Source organism: Symphalangus syndactylus, chromosome 9 (genome assembly GCF_028878055.3).
Source record: "Symphalangus syndactylus isolate Jambi chromosome 9, NHGRI_mSymSyn1-v2.1_pri, whole genome shotgun sequence".
Lineage (NCBI taxonomy): Eukaryota > Metazoa > Chordata > Mammalia > Primates > Hylobatidae > Symphalangus > Symphalangus syndactylus.
The window spans coordinates 98,682,094-98,702,363 of record NC_072431.2 but is presented as its reverse complement, the minus strand read 5'-3'; the positions used below and the strand labels follow the sequence as shown (position 1 = coordinate 98,702,363).

Below are 20,270 nucleotides of genomic sequence, written 5' to 3'. Positions count from 1 at the left end.
GAAGACAGGTGGACCAGAAACATTTGGAAATTGTGTAGTGTGGTACTTTTGAAGTTTCTAGTTCTATTTCGAACCTTCTTCTGAGCACCTGACCAGCCAGTCAAACTGCCCATTGTGTGTCTTATAAACTCTGCAAATGCAAAACTGTTTTCTATTCTGTCCGCAGTGTGGTCCCTCTTCACCTTCCCCAGCCTACCCCAATGATCTCTCTGTAACCAGTGCCTACATTCGCCCTCGCTGGTGCCCAAATTCTCAACTCTCTATCCAAATTCTGTTGATTCTACTTCCCAAGTTCATATCAAATCTACTACCTCTCTATTTCCAATGCCACCTCCTAGTCTGGCCTCAATTCCTCCCTATCATCTCTATGGTTTGTTGTTGTTGTTATTGACTTCTTAATTTTTTCTCTTACCCTCTACCAACCCATCTCCATTTGGCAGCCACAGCAATCTTTGTGAAATATGACTTTTATCCTGCTGGGATCCTGCTAAGTTTTTGTAAAAACTATTTTCATTACATTTAATATCAAGTCTAATCCATAACATGATGTAGCCCTTGCTTATCCTGAGAGTCTCATCTTATGCCAGCCTCCCAATTGTTCACTCTGCAACCATAACATGGGCCTCCTTCAGATCAAAAATGTGTGCTCTTTGCTCCCGCTCTTCCCCCTCCTTGGAATGTGCTTATCCATCCTTCAGATGCCTGAGGCTGCAGTCCTGCCACAAGTAAGACAGGAGAGTCAACAGGAGTGTAAGTAAAAATGACAGTTTCCACTTTAGAGGACGCTAGAACCATGTCAATGACTGAAGTCATAAAATCACATCAGCATTGAGAAGTTCAGCACACACACACACACACACAGACACACCAATTCTGTTCTGCAAAAAAGTAAAATAAAACTAATGTGTAAGCATTCCACTCAAATTTCAGGGAAGCAGGGTTTTCTACTTAATGAGAAACTGGCTTCTGGAGTAATAACAGAAATACTAACTTAACAGCAACTTGAAGAAATAATAGGGGTTTATTTTTCTCACACAATAGTAACTCCCAAGAAGTCAGCCAGGGCTGGCGTAGCAGTTCAGTAATCTAATCGGAGCCCAGGCACATTCAGTCTTTCTGCTCTGCCACACAGAGTCAGATTTCATTTCCATGCTTGTCATGAACTCATGGGCTACTGTATCTCCAGGCTCAAGTGGGCACTCCAGGCAGGAAAAGGAGAACTGGAGGAGGCTGCCCCCAGATGTAGGACAACTGGGAAGTTGAGTGTTTAGTGTTTACAGCTTCTCTAGAAGAGGCAGGCGGGGGAACAGCCTTAGAAATGGAAGTTGGGTCAGCATTAGCATACTAAGATTAATAAATAGAAATTAATGGTGCTGTAGTCATTATTATTTCCACATATAAAATATCATGGATATTGTCTTTTATTTAGAGTTCTGTCTTTATTATATTTACTATGATTTCTACAGTTCCTCTCACACTGTTTCCCCGAGCTCTTTTTCCTTCACATATTAAGGTTTCTTTATGTAGACACACACACACACACACACACACACGCCTAAACAATATGACTTTCCAAGAAGCTAATCCCTGTGTTTGATGAAGGAACAAACCTATAGAGAAATGTAATGAATGAAAATGGTATTCTTCACAACCTGCTTGCCCTTTTGAAATCTAAGACTCTACATTCATCCAGCTAAAAACTACCATGAAGGATTCCCCGAAACTCATGCCTCTACAGGACACCAGGTGGCAGTGCAGCCTAAGAAGTGACTGTGAGCTGGTCAGGTGTGATCTGTTGCTTGAGTGCATCAAATTAAATAAACCAGTATAATTTTTTGTGTGCCTACAGAAACCTTTGAGACAATCATCATGGCTTCAACCTCATTTCTAGAAATGATCAAGGCATGATATGCCCTTTCAGTGACACCATTGTATGCGGCTTATTAACATTCAAATTCTTTTCAGATGGGAGGCTGTTCATAGGAAACACAACTGTGCTGTCTAACACAACCTCTCCCAAGGCATTTTAGCCTAGTTTAGTAAGTGGTGAGATCACACTCTGATATTTGTTTCCAAATTCGGGAAACTGCAGTACTTTCAGTGGTAGGATGTTTGAGGAAAAGAAAGTTTCAGACAAATTACCTACATTTAAAGGTAAGGCTCTAAGGGCTGGACCTGTGTTCCTCTCTTCACCGAGGATTTTGAATCTTAAAAATATAGCAGAGATATATGAAGAGCAAAGTAGCTTTTTTTTTTTGAAAGATACGACATCTCAATCTTTAAACATAAATTTATTTATCTGGATGAAGTGAGATTTTGGCACACAAAGAGATGTTTAATCAGCATAATAGAGCATTAAGATAAAGGCAAAACTATGCTCTCTCTTCATCTATGGATGCTAATTGATTTTAACAGAATGAAAACTCCAGTGCATTGGAACCAATTGCCTGGAGCTCTATGTCGAGAAGTTTTCTGAGACTATTTCTAAGCCTGGTGAGAAAAGTTAGTGATGGTCTGCTGGAAGTGGGAGATGAAGAGTGGTAATATTTTCCCTGAATTTGTACCTTTTCTATCCCTATCTCGTTTCCATTTGGTACCACATCCTCTCGTTACATTTTCAAGGATCTGTTTTATATAAAGCACTATGTTGATCACTACAGAGGATATAGTATGAAAAAGAAATGGGATGGTCTCTGCTCTCCAGGAAATGATAATATAGTAGGAAAGCACCAGGATCTATGTAATTTGTGGGAGAATGATTTAAGTGTCTCAAGTGAAATGAGCATGATGAGGACGAATCCCAGCAAAAGGCCACTTTTACTTGGGGAGCTCAGGGACCAAGTCTCAGAGAAGGTGAACGTTTATGTGGGGCCTAGGGGAACAACTAAGATTTCCAAAGGCAAAAAGCAAGTAAAAGAAATTTAATGAAAATGAAGCCATGTGAACAAAAATGAGAATAGACCTGGCTCAGTCAACAAGCAGCTCCATGTGAAGGTAGGTGGTGCAAAATAGTAATAAGTAATAGATGTCACTTCATGAGAAACTTTGTCCTTTAAAAATTAGTATATTCCCCATGTATTTATTTATTGAACAGAATTGTCTGATGATATTTATGTCTTTTTGGCTTGAAATGTTTGAACTCAAATGCTTTATACTCATTTGATCTCTTTATGCTGAGTATGGTGGGGGAGTAGGGGAAAAGAGAGACCTTTGAGCAAGGTGTCAGGAGTACCCAGATCTCTCATTGACAGGTACTGAGTCTTCTCAGTGACTGAGAGAAGCCCTCTGTGAGAAGCCCTCTGGGTGAGACAGGAGTGGACAAACTTCTCCAACAGCGGAGAATGCACATGTTGGCAAACTTGTTCTTCAAGTTTCTCTTGATAAAGCCTCTGCCACTGGTCACTGGAGGTGGGTTTCCTGGCTCCACAGGGAGTCTGACATGAGAAGGGATATCTCTCTTGCAATGGAGGGCTATAATTCCTAAGGAAGGAACCTAGATGTAGAAGCAGAATCCCAGAGAAGAATCAGTGACAAATGTGAAGATGGATTTGGAGGAATGTAAAAGATAAAGACTTTGAGAATGAGTCACTAGGAAAATGATAGTAGCAATAACAGAAATATAGACATCAGGGAGAAGACAGCACAAGAGCTGCAGGAGAATATGGGAGTGACACTTACAGCACTCCAAGACACTCAGATGAAGAAGTCCAGCAAGTCATTGGGAGTGCAGGTACAGGACTGAGAGAGTGACAAGGACAAATTGATAGATTCAGAAAGTTCAAGGGGAATGGGCCTGTGGAAATATCACTGTGCTCTGGCAGTTTGGATATCTATCGAAAATAGTTGGATTCCATTGCCGACTTTCTATAAAAATCAAATATATTTCAGCAGTAGAAACAGGATATGGTTCAGTGGGGGAAACAAGTTTTAAGCATGAGAACACAGCTTCCTCTGAGACTTCAGGGAAGAATGAGAATGGCATAGAGTCAGATATCCACAGAAGTAGGAAACACAACAATTAGGGAACTTTTTTTTCCCACATGGACTATGCTGTCGACATGTCCTAATTGAGAGGACAGGAAAAAAAGCCACAAGTTGGAGAAAGAGACAACCATTTGGATTAACTGATGAGAGGTGGGGAAGATGCATTCAATGAGCAATGGTGCATGGAGGCCAGAGGTCCAGATTTGTGGGTGGTTATGTCAGCTCTTCTCCTGGAAAGGTAGGTAGGTCTTCTTCTAGAAACGCTTCATGACATGGGTTCAATAGAGGACACAATCAATCCTGGCCTAAGAGGGAGAGGGAAACTAACAATCCTGAGTGTTGAGAAGAATCATGCCATTGCTGCTGGTCCTGAATTCTATGTTGGATGACAGGAGCATGGTTGAATATGAAAAACTTGTGATGCCAGTGAGCAGGCTCAACAAAGGGGTACACCAGAAAAGTCTGTGGGAACAACATGATGTATGGAAAAAATATGTAGCAGTGCAATCAAAGGACCTCAATTGAACCTCCTTTCTACCTTTCCTCACTAGTTCTGCAAACTTTCTGAAAAATTTAACCCATTGGCTAATCAACAATAAGGACAGTAAGTCTTCCCAAACAGGTCTATTATAAGAGTTAAAAAATATATTAGCATATATTAAAGTGCCAGGAACCTGGTGGGTTCTCAAAAATTATTACCTGGATTTTGAAACTATGCTGGAGCAGTGTTCTATAATTTCAAATTTTTGCCCACTATGATTGTAATCACCTGATGAGTTCTTCCTACCTCCTGCACAGAAAAAATATCAGTCCACTGAGATCTCCGCATTGCAGTAGAGAAAGAGTTTAACTGACACAAGGCAGGCCTACACTGGAGAACTGGAGTTATCACTTACATCAGTCTCCCTGAAGGCTCCAGTGCTCTGAGGTCAGGAGATTTTACGGGCAAGTTGGTGGGCAGGGGCTAGGGAATGGGTGCTGCTGATTGGTTAGGGATGAGATCATAAGGGTGTGGAAAATGGTCCTCATGCACTGAGTCTGCCCCTGCGTGTGGCCACAGGATCAGTTGAGTCAGGAGTCACAAGTCCAGGTGGAGTCAGTCTGAAAAACATCTCAAAAAAAAATCAGTCTTGGGTTCTACAACCCTCTGGACATATGACTCCCGAGCAGTAAAGGATTATAGAAAGTGTGCCTACATTTTAGCAGAGTTCAGGCTCCTCCCATATTCCTGTTCTTGTGGCCTTTCATCAGTCTTACAAAGGCAGTTTTTGGTCTCTGAGCAAGGAAGGGATTAGTTTTAGGGAGGGACTATTATTATTCTCCCTTTCAAGTTAAACTGTAAACTAAATTCCTCCTGGAGTTAGCTTAGCTTACACCCAGGAATGACCAAGGGCAGCTTGGAGATCAGAAGCAAGAGGGAATCAACTATGTCAGATTTCTCTTACTGTCATAATTTTGCAAAGGCAGTTTCACAATCACATGTATTTTTCTCTCTTGTTATATTTATTTAGTATCCTTTTACCTTTGTGTCTTACAAAAGTTTGGAATCTTTCTTTACCTAGTGAGTCATAAGAGATGCTGCTAAAAGGGCAATGACCATACATGAATTGTCTCCATAATGACTGATATCTAGATGAGGTGGTCCTATAAGCTTGACTCGGCTGAATCTCTTATTCAGGTGTACAAAACAAAGCATGCCATGGAACATTCACAGAGAACCCAAGTTGAACATTATGAGTTAAAGATGCAGTTAAAATATGAACATGTGAAGTTAAAATATGCAGATGACGAGAGTATTCCACAGTTATTATCATTTGTTATTCCCCAAAAGCAGCTTTTCATGTTCTGTGAATGTAACAAAAGTATAATGAATACTCATAAGTCTCCTAGATCAGTCTTAAAAATAAAACCACTAGCAAAGGCCTACTGTCACCATCTATGATGCAGGGCCTTCTCTTGCCTCAACTGGCCTTGCTGACGGCACTTGAGGCTACATCAGGGCCACGCTTGGAGGCCAAGTCATGAAGCCTTCACCCACTCCCACCCTCAGTCCCAGGGCATCCCCAGTTCCAGCCTAATTTGACAAACTCTCAATAAATCAGCATGTTGTTCCAACAGAGATTTCTTTTAAATTGAAAATGGATCAAAGAGAATGTAATTGATCATGTGAAATTGCAGCCAATGGGAAAACAAACTGAAAGCTTGCTAATGTACAAGTGGCCTTTCATCTAAGAAACAGAGATTTGGATGAAAATCCTAGACTTAAAAAATGGTGGCTATCAACCGTCTCTACCTTCTCCTTCTATCCTGCAGGGACAAGAAATCCTAACAGAGGGATGCTGGAGTTCCTGTTCTATTTCAAAAGCTTGGTGGATGTGCTCATGGTAAGGCTTAACTGGCTTGCAGAAGGAAAAGGTAGGAAGACAAGAGAATTTGCATTCTCTAAGCACCCATAAAAGAAAGTCACTGCCCTGCCTTTGTGAGGTTGATATTATAACTGAATGGGAAAAAAATAAATAAGCAGTACTCCTGGGCAGGGTCAAGTGGGGTGGGCAGGAGAGGTAGTGGTGGAAGAGGAAAGGATATATTTATAGAGCTATTTTCTTACATGGATTGGTCTTGCCCTAAGGATTGGATTTTGTTTAAGGGAAACACTGCCATTTCAAATCTGCTGTGGGTTTTTGTGCTTATAGGAGTGTGACCCAGAGTCAATGCCCATTGTTTGTCAGAGTGAGCTCACATGTCTTGAAAATATGTGGTGCTGAAAAAATGTGGTGAGCTTCTATGCCTTGAAAATGTGTGGTGTAGGGGGTGAGAAGTGGGCCATGCTGCACATTCACAGGAATTTGAATGCAACAGGGGAGGAGAAAGGTCTTGGTAGAAGAAGGACGAGAAGGTGCAGACAAATCGGTGCCTCAGGAATCCACAACCTAGAGAAATCCTCTGCAAAGGGAGGCTAATATTTTGTGGTCGCTGTTGTCTAATTTTTTTTTTTTTTTTTGAGACAGAGTCTCACTCTGTCACACAGGCTGGAGTGCAGTAGCGCCATCTTGGCTCACTGCAACCTCTGCCTCCCAGGTTCAAGTGATTCTCCTGCCTCAGCCTCCCAAGTAGCTGAGACTACAGGCACGTGCCACTACACCTAGCTATTTTTTGTATTTTTTAGTAGAAACAGGTTTCACCATATTGGACAGGCTGGTCTCGAACTCCTGACCTGGTGATCCACCCACCTCGGCCTCCCAAAGTGCTGGGATTACAGGCGTGAGCCACCATGTCTGACCCTAATTTTTAAATTTTTAAATAGTTGATTCTGCTGTGCTATCACCCTAAAACTTTAGGAAAAATCTGCTCTCTGCAGTTGACTTGTGTCAGTGGAAATTTGGAAAATAAAGCAATTGTGTGTGGAGAAGGAGACAGTAAATAGGAACAGAGTAAAGGGCAGTGGTTGCAGGAAGTAAGTCACAGGGAGGTGGTGGGAGAGTCCTAGTGAGTCATGAGGGCAAGAGACGGCCACAATAGATGAAGGCCCAAGGAGGCCAAGGGCATGGGGATACAGGTGGAGAAATTGTTGGAGGTGGGGATGTTAGAAGCTGGTGCTTGTGGGAATAGCCAAATGGGTAATACATGGTGAAATTAATGCCTTTTTACTGAAGTTGGAGATTGTCTACCTGATGGCATGGAATTAGTAAGGGACATTACTCTTGAACTCAGGGCCTAACTTCTTTTTACCATACTCCACTCTCTCCAAGAAATAATAGCTAATATTTATCGAGCCCTTGTTGTAAGGCCAGCCCTGTGCTATAATGAGTCAGGTGTTATTATTATTCTCAATTTACAGCTAAAGAAACTAAAGTTTAGAGATATTATGCAATTTAGTAAAGCTCCCAGAGCAAACAAAAGGCAGTGTCAGGATTTAAGTGTAAGTTTTTCTAAACTCCAAAGTTCCAATTGTTTTTTTTTTGTTTGTTTGTTTTTTTAAGATGGAGTCTTGCTCTGTCGCCCAGGCTGGAGTGCAGTGGTGGGATCTCAGCTCACTGCAAGCTCTGCCTCCCAGGTTCACACCATTCTTCTGCCTCAGCCTCTCGAGTAGCTGGGCAAAGTCCCAATTCTTAACCACTAGCAAGACAGCTTGGTCTGGAATTATATAAACTGAGTTGATAATACAGGTGTTCACTTACTGACTAACCCCTATTATGGGTTATTTACATTAATAAATTTATTTACTGGGTGTATAGAGAGAAAAAGGTTAAAAAATGAACTATCACCTAAACAATAAGGAAGAAAATTGAAATGGGTAAGTTATACTATTCACCTTGACAAGATGTTCAGGGCTGAACAGCAGCAAATTTAGCTAACATCTAACATCCCGGAATTTCAGAGAAGAAAATAGCTCACATCAAGAAAGTCTGTTAAATGCATCTTTTTATTTGCTGTAAGAATATAATCTGCATTTCTATACAATCCATTATGCAAAAAACGTGGTAGGCATTTTAAAAGCAGTGCAAAATCTCAACATCTGTACATTTGCTCCATTAAAATATTAGCAAAGGTTGAAAAAAGCTCACATCTTAGGAGAAAAGAATACAGGAGATTTCTTCCCCAGGAACATGGCTTCCAACATCAAGAAGTACAGCCAAGAAAACACAGCCTCATTAAATTCTCAATACCTAAGATGGAAGGTATTGACAGATAGATGGGGAATATTATTTGAGGAGGCTACTACTCCCATGGGCCTCCTCATTGTGTAGCCAAATGACTTCGTGCAGCAAGCACTTAAGAATCTGTGTATAAACAGATAGGAATTACCTGTTGAGTTAACCTAATCCAGATGGAATAGACACTACCAGCCTGCAGAAGGGTCTTCTGACCCAGACACCAGGCAGGGAGCAAAGAATTGCAATCACCTCCTTAACAAAAAGTCACAATGATTCTTCTTTTTGTATAGCAATTAAATTTCTCTGAAGTATCATCATAAAGCGCATTATAAATAAACTGCTCAATAGCATGGTAGGCACTAAATTCCGGAACTTGCTCAACTTGAATAACTGCAGTTTATTGGAAATGAACTGCAGGGAATGAGAGAAGGAGAGGACACTAAACTCTTTACAATCAAGCCTCAAAGGTCGAGGCCATCCGGGAACAAACAGCTCCTTCTTTGTAGGGCTGTCCTGGAGAGTTCATCCTGATTATGAAATGCTGTTAGCTACTTCTGTTGTGCACCTATTACTGGCCAGGCTCAGCCACAGCAACCAAAACCTACATTATCATTAATCTGGGTATATGAATCCTAGCTTCTAGTTAAGCAAATGGAGGCGTCAAAAAATTACGCCATCCGACCAAAGACTTGCAACTAGTTATACATAGAATAGGATGAAGATCAGATTGGCCTGAAAACAAACCTAGTTTTCTCACTGCACCAGGCTATTTCTGAAGAGATTGAAAGCTATCTCTAGTCTTGAGCCTTTCCTTGCTGCTTCTGTGATTTTAGTCCTAAAGTAAAAATTCTAGGGAGAGACACAGAAGGGCTAACAATGCCACCATAAAAAGAGGCGAGTTATAAAGCCATGGATTCCACCAACAACTGTGAGAACAATCAGGATCCCAAGGGCTTTAGATATGAGCGTGCTGTGAAGAGGATCTGAAATGTAACTTAAAGGCATCTCTAGCCTAGTTTAAATTCTTTATTTTCAGTCCAGAACAATCTGAAAATAAAGAATTTAAACTAGGCTCAGAATTTTACACCCTCTTGGCCTCGGACCACAAAATCAAACTGACATCTTTTGCGTTGACCCTCAAACCTGCAGTCTTTAAGGCAAGATTTTTAGTATCATCTACTATGGGTAGAAGTAAAAGATTAGAGGAAAATGAAGCCAAATGCATCTCTTGCAAACCTTCAAATCCCTTAAAGTACATGAGATTATTGGGCATGAGGCACAATCTTCATGAGGCACAAAAATATTTTTTTGTTTTTTAACTTGGATTGGCTTTATAAGCGTGAATTCTGAAATGTCCATGAATACAACAATTCATCAGTCTTCCCTTCCTTTTAATATTTTTACATTCAGAAGCACAACTTCTGTTTTGAATACATTTACTTTGATAGTTACATATTTACTTGAATTTTAAATAAGTGTATTTACATTTTAAATAGGTGTATTTAAAATTGGAAAATATGTTTTTAGCAGTGCATTTCTTAAATATGATGATTATTAAACCAATATTCTTTTGGGGGCAAGTAACTTTTAGAGATGAAAAAAGCGTCAATGAGAGGAATTTTTTTTTTAAGTTTGTATCATTTTAATTTTGATCCAATTTAGACTTTCAGAGACCTATACCATAAAAACACCCCTCTTGCTAGTTTGTTGCTGGAGTCTGGGCTGATCCCACATCCAGCGATTGATGAGTCTATACAAGAACAACAAAGAGGAAAATCATATACAACTTTCATTTCACCTTGGTGGAGTCAACCAGGATAGTACCTGCTCCAACAGCCTCCAAGGGTCTTGGAGGCATGTCCTGCTGTGGCCAGTGGGTGCTGAGAAGCAGATAGGTAGACCCTCCTTCACTCCCTCTCTTCTTCCCCTCGGCCTATTTTCTGTTCCAGTTATGTGAGATGTTCTGAATCTTTTTCATTTTAATCCTCTGATCCAGCATCGTGTACCTTGCAGGATGCTCATCAGTTTTCTTTGCGACTGAAGGTGCATAGGAACTAGATGCGTAAGCAGGGCGTTTAAAATGACGCAAAGGAGGCTTGATGACTGGAGGCCATGGAAAGGAAGACAGACAACGGTTAACCTCACCCACAACATACTATGACCTAAATATTGTGAGCAACTTCCTCTAGACCTGTTTGTTTCCTCCAAAACCAGGAAACAAGCAGGTTGGATTCTCCCTGGAAACCTTACGGCAGATAGATGAATAAGCATGTTACCACCTTGGTCATTCAGTTAAAATAAATAAAGGGAAGAAATTTCTAGAGATACACAGTGATGACTGCAGTACATAAAGGTCCTTTGACAATAAATGGATGGAGTTAAGGGAGTGAGAGGAAGCATTGGGGTCATTTCTGGGAACAGCAAAGCAAACAAGGTGAACACAGGTATATCATTAACAGCATTTAGCACTGTATGTAAACTTTTAGTGTTGGAAAGTGGCACTCAATCCCAAAGTGCTAATTAAAAGTGCATCATTAAGAAAATATTTATAAAACACATATAAAGATCTTGTATTCAAAATATAAAAAGAATTCTTAAAGCTCAAGAAATAGAAACAACCCAATTTTAAAATGGGCAAAATACCTGAACAGACTTCACACCAAGGAAGATACAAGTGTCAAATAAGCACAGGAAAAGATGCTCGACAACTTGTGTCATTAGAGAATTTCAAATTAAAACAACTATATGCTACTACACACCTATACAATGCTAAAATCTAAAAAGATTGACAATACCAATTGCTGGCAAAGATGTAAAGTAATGGGAACTCTCATTCTTGCTGATTGGAATGCAAAATGGTACGGCCACTTTGGAAGACAGTTTGACCGTTTCATATGAAGCTAGACATGTATCCTAGGTATTTACCCAATTGATGGAAAATATATGTCCACATAAAAACCCACACATGGATTTTTGTAGAAGCTTTATTCATAAGTGCCAAAAGCTGGAAGCAACAAAGATGTCCTTCAATAGTTGAGTGGATAAACAAATTGTGATACATTTATACAATGGAATATTATTCATTGTGATAAAAAGCAAATTATCAAGCTATGCAAAGACATGAATGAATCTTAAATACATATTGCTAAGTGAAAGAAGTCAGTCTGTAAAGGCTGTATAGCATATGATTCCACTTATATGACATCCTTCGAAGGACAACTATAGAGATGATAAAAACATCAGTGATTGTCAGGGGTTTGGAAAGAGGAGGGATGGTTAAATAGGTGAAGTACAGGGAATTTCTAGGGCAGTGAAACTCTCTCATACAATACTGTAGTGGTGTATATATATGACACTACACATTTGTCAAGACCCATAGAACTTTATAGCACATAGAATAATCCTTAATATATGCAAATAAAAACAACTATTTAAGAGGTCAGAGGAATCCTAGAATGAAATGCAAACTGTAACAAGACAATGTAAATGCATTGCCAATGTAGGAAACAATCTCACTGAAGAGTGGGGGACAAGATGGTCATCGAAGTAACCTTGTATAGGAACAGAATCTGCAAGACTAAAGGCCAAAGAAGCTGTACACAAGGACTCTATTCTAGTTGATAAAATTGTTTCCCATGGGGCTATTGGTTATCAATTCTAAGACCACTCTACATATATACTGGAATTCAACAATTATGTAAACAGAGGGTGGATGGTGAGAAATGTTGGAGGAGGTTAGAATGGTCCATGTGGTAATGAACTTGAAGATATCAATATGAATTAATATTTAGCTTAATAGAGATACAGGTGATTATATATAAAAATATTTATAGATATGTGTATGTACATGAGTTGGCATTCACACATATATTTTCTTGCTCTTTCAGCTGAAGGGGAGGGGGTCTAGGACCAATGAAGTCACTACAGTCTAGAAGTCTCAGCAGCAATAAGCACATCTACTGCTCTGATCTTGGTTTCTAAAACCATTTGCTAATAGCAGAAACCAGGGCTCCTTGCAGAAATGACTGATTCCAGAACTAGGACACGAAATATACAAGAAGCACCAGAAGCATCTTGTAGAGCCAGAAAATTTGAAGTGTTCAAAAACAAACAAACAAACAAATACAATAGACAACGGAGCCCTGAATGAAAGATCTACTGAATGACCAAAATTGAATCAAATTGAGCAACAAAATAAATAAGGTAGTATTGCATTTTAACCCGAAGTGTAAAATAAATATCCGTGAGTCCACACTGATATAAATAAATGATTGAATAAATAAATAATTGTGGGAGAATAATTTATATACATATGCCTCCCTTAAGGAGAAGGAACCCTTAGTATGGATTGGACAAAGTGACATCCTTCCAAAAAGTACAGACAAAAGTATGAGACAAGCTTGGCACGGTGGCTCATGCCTGTAATCCCAGCACTTTGGGAGGCCAAGGCTGGCAGATCACTGGAGGCCAGGAGTTTGAGACCAGCCTGGCCAACATGGTGAAACCCCATCTCTACTAAAAATACAAAAATTAGCTGGGCGTGGTGGTGCAAACACCTGTAATCCCAGCTACTCGGGAGGCTCAGGCAGGAGAATCGCTTGAACCTGGGAGGTGGAGGTTTCAGTGAGCGAAGATGGTGTCCTTGCACTCTAGTCTTGGTGACACAGCAAGACTCCTTCTCATAAATAAATAAATAAATAAATATATGAGACAAAAGAGTAATTTTTTTTTTTTTTTTTTTTTTTTTTTTGAGACGGAGTCTCGCTCTGTCGCCCAGGCTGGAGTGCAGTGGCGCAGTCTCGGCTCACTGCAAGCTCCGCCTCCCGGGTTCACGCCATTCTCCTGCCTCAGCCTCTCCGAGTAGCTGGGACTACAGGCGCCCGCCACCACGCCCCGCTAATTTTTTGTATTTTTAGTAGAGACGGGGTTTCACCGCGGTCTTGATCTCCTGACCTCGTGATCCACCCGCCTCGGCCTCCCAAAGTGCTGGGATTACAAGCGTGAGCCACCACGCCCGGCTAAGAGTAATTTTATAGTAGAGAAATCTAGTAGACACTTCTTCCAGGAGATCAAGGTTGACACCAGTGGCATATGATGAAAATTAATATTTTGTGATGAAAATAGAACTTTACTTCTGGAGTCTTCCTCCCAAAAATATGTAACCCCATTCTAATAATGAAAAATATCAAATAAATTCCAATTGAGAGATATTCTACAAAATACCTGACAGGCATTCCTCGAAGCTGTCAAAGTCACCAAAAATTAGGGAAGTCTGAGGAACTGTCACATCCAAGAAAAGTCTAAGGAAAGTTGATGACTAAAAGTAATGGGTTGTCCTGGATGGGATCCTGGGACAGAAAAATGACACTGGGTAACAACTAGGGAAATTTAAATAAAGCAGAAACTTCAGATAATAATAATAAGGACAGCATCTAATCTGCAGATCTAGACATAGAAGGTAAAGTACTCATTAACTTTTCCTCCCCCTGCTCCTCTCTGTGCCAGCCCACACCTCATCCCTTCTAGGTTCTGCTGGAAAGTGTTTGGTCAGTGAGATAATGTCAACATGAATAAAGGTGAAAACAAGTCAAATGATCATCAGAAAGAGATGAGATATAATAACTAGGTGAAAGTGCAAGGAAACAGAGCCAGCTGAACCCTTGCTCACTGGCTTTCCCTGCAGGCTCCTCCACTGTCACTGAAAGAGCCAGTGCAAGAGCAGGATACACAGTGGATTCGCTGGAAGGGCCAAGGTCAGGGACGCATATGTCCAATGCCTGATATTTCCTTGTGAAAAACCAGCTCTGCGTGTGTCTTCCAATAACAGGGACATGCATGGTGCTTGTGATCAAACAAAGATGAGAAACAACTTAAATGAACAATCATAGAGAATTGGTTAAATTCTGGTCCGTTCTTAGAATATACTACTGTGATACTATGGAAAGATGATACAGATGACTACTAACAAAAATAGAGGTTCATGTAATAGTGTTAAATGAAAAAGCAGGATATATTATCTAATCTCATTACTATAAGATATAAACATATGTGCATAGGGAAATCTGGAAGAACATACATTTAAATCATAGCAGTGGTTATCTCTGAGTAGCATAAACATGGCTATTTTATCTCTTTGGTTGTTTACACTTTCTAATTTTTCTATGATGATCAAGTTCTAGTCATGTAAATTTTAAAAAAGAAACATACCAGTAAACATTTCTTCTATAGAATCATCTATCAGAGTTATTCTACAAAATCACACCTGAGAGAAAATCAGTAAAACCAAGTTCACCTCGGACCTTAGTACTAGACATCTCAGATGAGCCATAGCTGAGTACACTTTTCACAGCCTACAGATTAACATCATCACTGGCCATCAGAGAAATGCAAATCAAAACCACAATGAGATACCATCTCACACCAGTTAGAATGGCCATCATTAAAAAGTTAGGAAACAACAGGTGCTGGAGAGGATGTGGAGAAATAGGAACACTTTTACACTGTTGGTGGGACTGTAAACTAGTTCAACCATTGTGGAAGACAGTGTGGCAATTCCTCAAGGATCTAGAACTAGAAATACCACTTGACCCAGCCATCCCATTACTGGGTATATACTCAAAGGATTATAAATCATGCTGCTATAAAGACAAATGCACACGTATGTTTATTGCGGCACTATTCACAATAGCAAAGACTTGGAACCAACCCAAATGTCCATCAATGATAGACTGGATTAAGAAAATGTGGCACATAGCTGGGCGTGGTGGCTCATGCCTGTAATCCCAGCACTTTAGGAGGCCGAGGTGGGCAGATCACGAGGTCAGGAGATCGAGACCATCCTGGCTAACACGGTGAAACCCCGTCTTTACTAAAAATACAAAAAATTAACTGGGCGAGGTGGCGGGCACCTGTAGTCCCAGCTACGTGGGAGGCTGAGACAGGAGAATGGCATGAACCCCGGGGGGCAGATCCTGCAGTGAGCCAAGATCACACCACTGCACTCCAGCCTGGGTGAAAGAGCGAGACTCTGTCTCAAAAAAAAAAAAAAAGAAAATGTGGCACATATACACCATGGAATACTACGCAGCCATAAAAAAGGATGAGTTCATGTCCTTTGTAGGGACATGGATGAAGCTGGAAACCATCATTCAGAGCAAACTATCACAAGGACAAAAAACCAAACACCGCATGTTGTCACTCATAGGTGGGAATTGGACAATGAGAACACTTGGACACAGAAAGAGGAACATCACACACTGGGGCCTGTCATGGGGTGGGGGGAGGGGGAGGGCTAGCATTAGGAGATATACCTAATGTAAATGACAAGTTAATGGGTGCAGCACACCAACATGGCACATGTATACATATGTAACAAACCTGCACGTTGTGCACATGTGCCCCAGAACTTAAAGTATAATTTTAAAAAAATGGTAAAAATAATCAAAAAACAATTATGCTACTTCTCCTATTAAAATACTTATGAGGTACCCATACTCCCAAGTATGCCTCATAAAAGCCTTAAAAAAATATTTATTGACCCACTTCTTAGAGTACCTATTGTGTGCTATTGATATAACAGTGAACAGAACAGACAGAAATCCCTGCCTTCATAGGGCTTCCATTCTGATAACATCCTCCAAAACTTTTAACTCACTCACAGAAGTAAAAAGTGTTCAGGTACAAATTATGCTATTGCTACAAGCTCCTTGATACCCATGCCAACTTTACCTATTGCAATATCCTAACATGAAGTAAAGAGTTGCAGCAAACGACTCTGTTGTGGCATAGTAATATATATTCTTCTATATTATTATGGGTTTGTTTATTAGATCTCAGAGTGCTTAATTCTGTTTCTTAGGGTAAACAAGAAATTATGGCATTAAATTCCCTAGGAACAAACATAAAAACAGTGCCATTACTCTGGAGAATGGTGTAGAAAGGGGAGAAGGCTTCAGCTTAACAGCAGATTGTTGCAATGTCTGGGCCAGCTGATTCACTGCTCTTCAAGTCACAGTCCCTCTCCATATTCATTCTATTTTCGCTACTCAGCAGGAACTCAGCCAAAGTATTATTGAATTTCCCACTTCTCAGCATGAAGAAACATTTACCATTTGCTGGAATTCTAGTTGTCAGAACAAAACCTCTCCTTGCCACTGGAGTCACTGCAAATAGAGTTGAACCTGCTGATACAGATCGGCTCCCCACTGAGTTTGTGGAAATACTTATACGGCTGCTGTCACCCTCACTCAAAATGTGGGATAAAGGAAAATTTCGTACATTGCTGTTTTGTATGCATTCATTGCCTTTCCCCTCTGCAATGGATTGTGATTTGGTGGCAGAGCAAAACACCAGAGCCAGGCATGAGGGCACCATCTTGAATTTAACGTGGACCATTCTTCTGGGGTCCTGGTATGGCCTTCTGAGGGTACCCTCATTCATTGTCTGGCTATACCTAAACTATTGGAAGGGGTCTGACCCTCCTCCTTTCAATGACTGGCCACTTCCTACAGCTGAATCCAACCAGTCGTACAATCCCCCATCCCTAGTGGAGAAGAACCAAACCTGGATCCCCACCCCCACCACAAATAAATGGTTGATTATCAGCAAGTTGGACACTTCTTCCCCTTGGGGATACTTTAAAAAAGTCTGCCCTCATCTCTTAGAACAATTTGCTTGGAGAAAATGATCTAATTAGTTAATGAACATTTTGACAAAGGCACATATCTCAGCGCAGTGCCTGAACTTGGGAAAATTATCTATATTACTTTTAAACATGCTTAGAAAAACAAAAGTTCAAGTCAAAAATTGACACATCACCATCCTTTATTTTATAATTATGCTCCATGTTTGATTTTCATAAAAGCAATGCTCTTTTAGGAGTTTTAACTCTCAATTGTTTAATTATTTTTCATAAATATAACAATTTCTCCCAAAGGTATCTATGATTTTCTCCCCTTTCACTGCCACAACCAGCCTATCTTTTGTTCTCTCTCTCTCTCTCTGTCTCTCCCTCTCTCTCCCTCTCCATTCTCTCTTTCTCTTTCTCTGATCATTTTTCTTGGTGGCCACTTTTTTGTTTTGGTATGGGAAACAGTTGTACAGAATTATTTTTCTCCGGGAAACAGGTCCAAATTCATTCATATATCAAATACAGCTATTAGGATTATTTATATTAGTCTACTGGAAACCAAAGTACCCTTCAACAAAGCTGTGTAATAGATGTGGTTGCGGGGAGAGGGTTTCCTCAATCAAATTTAACTAAGTTAAAGTTAAACTAGTATCTTCACACCAGGACTTACCAACACCTTAAATAATAACATCTATTAAGAATCCCTGAGAACAGCCAATAGCATGTAGTTTTTCTCAATTTTATTTGGCTAAATAGCTCCTTTTTATCAAGGGCATCTTATAGAGTGAAAATGCCCTCAGAAAAATGGAATTAATTTATTATCATATCATATCATACTATATCAAGTCATTAACCCAGTATACCCTGTTGTTTTCCACTAAGTGAGAGCAATCAAGAGAGAACAGTCACTAGTCCTCATCCACGCTTGGGTCTGGCCTCATTCCCTTGAGTTCAGTATGATTCCCCATAGCACTGGCCTTGGTTCTTTCAATCCACTGTGACTTCAGTGTGACCTTTGGAACCCCACACTGCAGTGCAGCAGTATCTTCAGGTGGAGGTTTTCTGAACCTCTTCAGGTGAGCATCACCTCAAATGGCAATAATTTGGTCTACTCGGTGCTTTTGAGTAAATTCTAATACTGGCAGCCTTAGTTTTAAACAAAAATGTGTTGGATATCTGTGTTTTTTCTCTTTCAAACATAATGCTATGATATGACCTTTGGAAAAAGCACTTCCTCCTATAGACACTTTCTAGCTGCAATGTGTATGCATGCACACACATACACACCGAACCACATATACTAAACTAACAAAATTAATCATTTATTGCCACTTAAATGTTATTTTATATGAAGGAAAAAACTCTACTATACATTCTATTTCTAGGTAGAAAGCCCTTATCAAAATGCACAAAAACCATCCAGGAGTTTTGAACTGCAAGGGACTGGAATGTTAACATGAGCCCCACTGAGGATGGGACAATATGAGATTTGATCCTATGATTTTCATTTCAGGAACCGCTGTGGTAAAATCATTGTAATAGCTGATGCTATGTACTGGGCACAATGATAAGAATTTAACTTTGAATCTTTACTACAATCCTACGAGGCAAGTACTATTATCACTTCCTCTTTGGGTGAGGAAACTGAGGCTTAGAGAGCTAAAGTAACTGGCCAAAGTCACACAGTTAGCACAAAGGAGTCTTGATTCTGGATTCACACACATGCAATTTGATTTCAGACCCTTCCTCCTATCCCCCCGTATTTAAAATAATCTTGTACCAAAATGCAGAGTAAGTTTTAATAACTACCAATAATAAATTAAAAGAGTCAAGTCAAAATGGTATCTCATTTATATTATTAACATTTAGGTATATACGTGTGTCATATACTGGATTATTGAATACCCTTGAATAATCAATAATTTTGAAGCAATAATCTTGCTTCCCTGTAAACAAAAGTAAGTCATCCCCTAACCCCACTTTAAAATAGTTTGTGGCAATGGCTCAGGAAGTAACTACATTAAGTTCCTGATTTAAAGAGTTCTCTTAAATAACTCCTTTCATCTTTTCCCTCCCTTCTGCCAGGTTGGAATATTGACAAGTATTCCAACACTCTAGGCCAGTGGAGTCTAGCCAGGCAAGCTCCAGGACTCTTTAACTTGGTGGTTCTCAATCCTGGCTGCATATGGGAACCACATAGATAGCTTTTAAAATTCTTAGTGCTCAATTTGTACCCCAGATCACTTAAAGCAGAATCTATGAGGGTAGGACTAAGCCTTCAGGAATTGTTTAAGCTCTTCAGATAATTTTGCTCTACTACTGGAGTTTGAAAACTACTGTCTTCATCTCTCCAATCCTCTCGTTCTTCATCTTCCATGAGCTCATTTGCAACTCCTCACCATCCTTGGAAGCTGGCCAGATTCAGTTCTGGCTCTGTCCCCATATGACTTGGACACTTTATTTCAGTTTTCCATTTAAAAAAATGGAAATAATAACACTCACTTCACAGGGCAATGGTAAGAATAAAAATAAATCATACATGTGAAAGCAGCCAGCACAGTGCTGACACATAGTAGGTGCTCATTCAGTATCAATTTCCATCCCTTTCCTCAGGTGAAGACATTTAGGAACTACCTAGAAGATTTGCAAGCGCCGGGAAAATTTAGTAGCAGCATGCTTTCCCAACTAGGGAATTTATTTGTCTCTCTAAGACACAAAAGCCTTATAGTGAGGCCACATTAATAAGAGCCCTTCCTTTTGTAGAAATACAATTTAGCAACTTTAACCCAACCAAAAAATTACTTTCGTGCCATGTGTGTTAGATGTAGTGTCGTCTAAGGTGATAATCTGTTCTTAAACTCTTCAAGGTATATTTCATATTAAAAACTAGAATGATTAAGCCCATTATCTACATTTTTTATTTTTTTGAGATTGAGTCTCACTCTGTCACCCAGCCTGGAGTGTAGTGGCACCATCCCAGGTCACTGCAAACTCTGCCTCCT

The 20,270-nt window shown here is 40.0% G+C and overlaps 1 protein-coding gene across 4 annotated transcripts in view; it reads right to left on the bottom strand.

Annotated features, from left to right (window-relative positions):
* Positions 1 to 8,389: 8,389 nt before the first annotated feature.
* PDE1C (phosphodiesterase 1C) overlaps positions 8,390 to 20,270 on the bottom strand; it is a 692,034-nt gene continuing 680,153 nt past the window's right edge. For 3 of the 4 annotated variants that reach the window (XM_055293496.2, XM_055293499.2, XM_063609690.1), the window contains one exon: positions 8,390 to 10,742. In XM_055293496.2, the coding sequence (XP_055149471.1) occupies positions 10,573 to 10,742 (170 nt within the window). In that variant the 3' untranslated portion in view covers positions 8,390 to 10,572. The remainder of the gene's footprint in view (positions 10,743 to 20,270) is intronic. The other variant, XM_063609689.1, reaches the window with a different exon arrangement.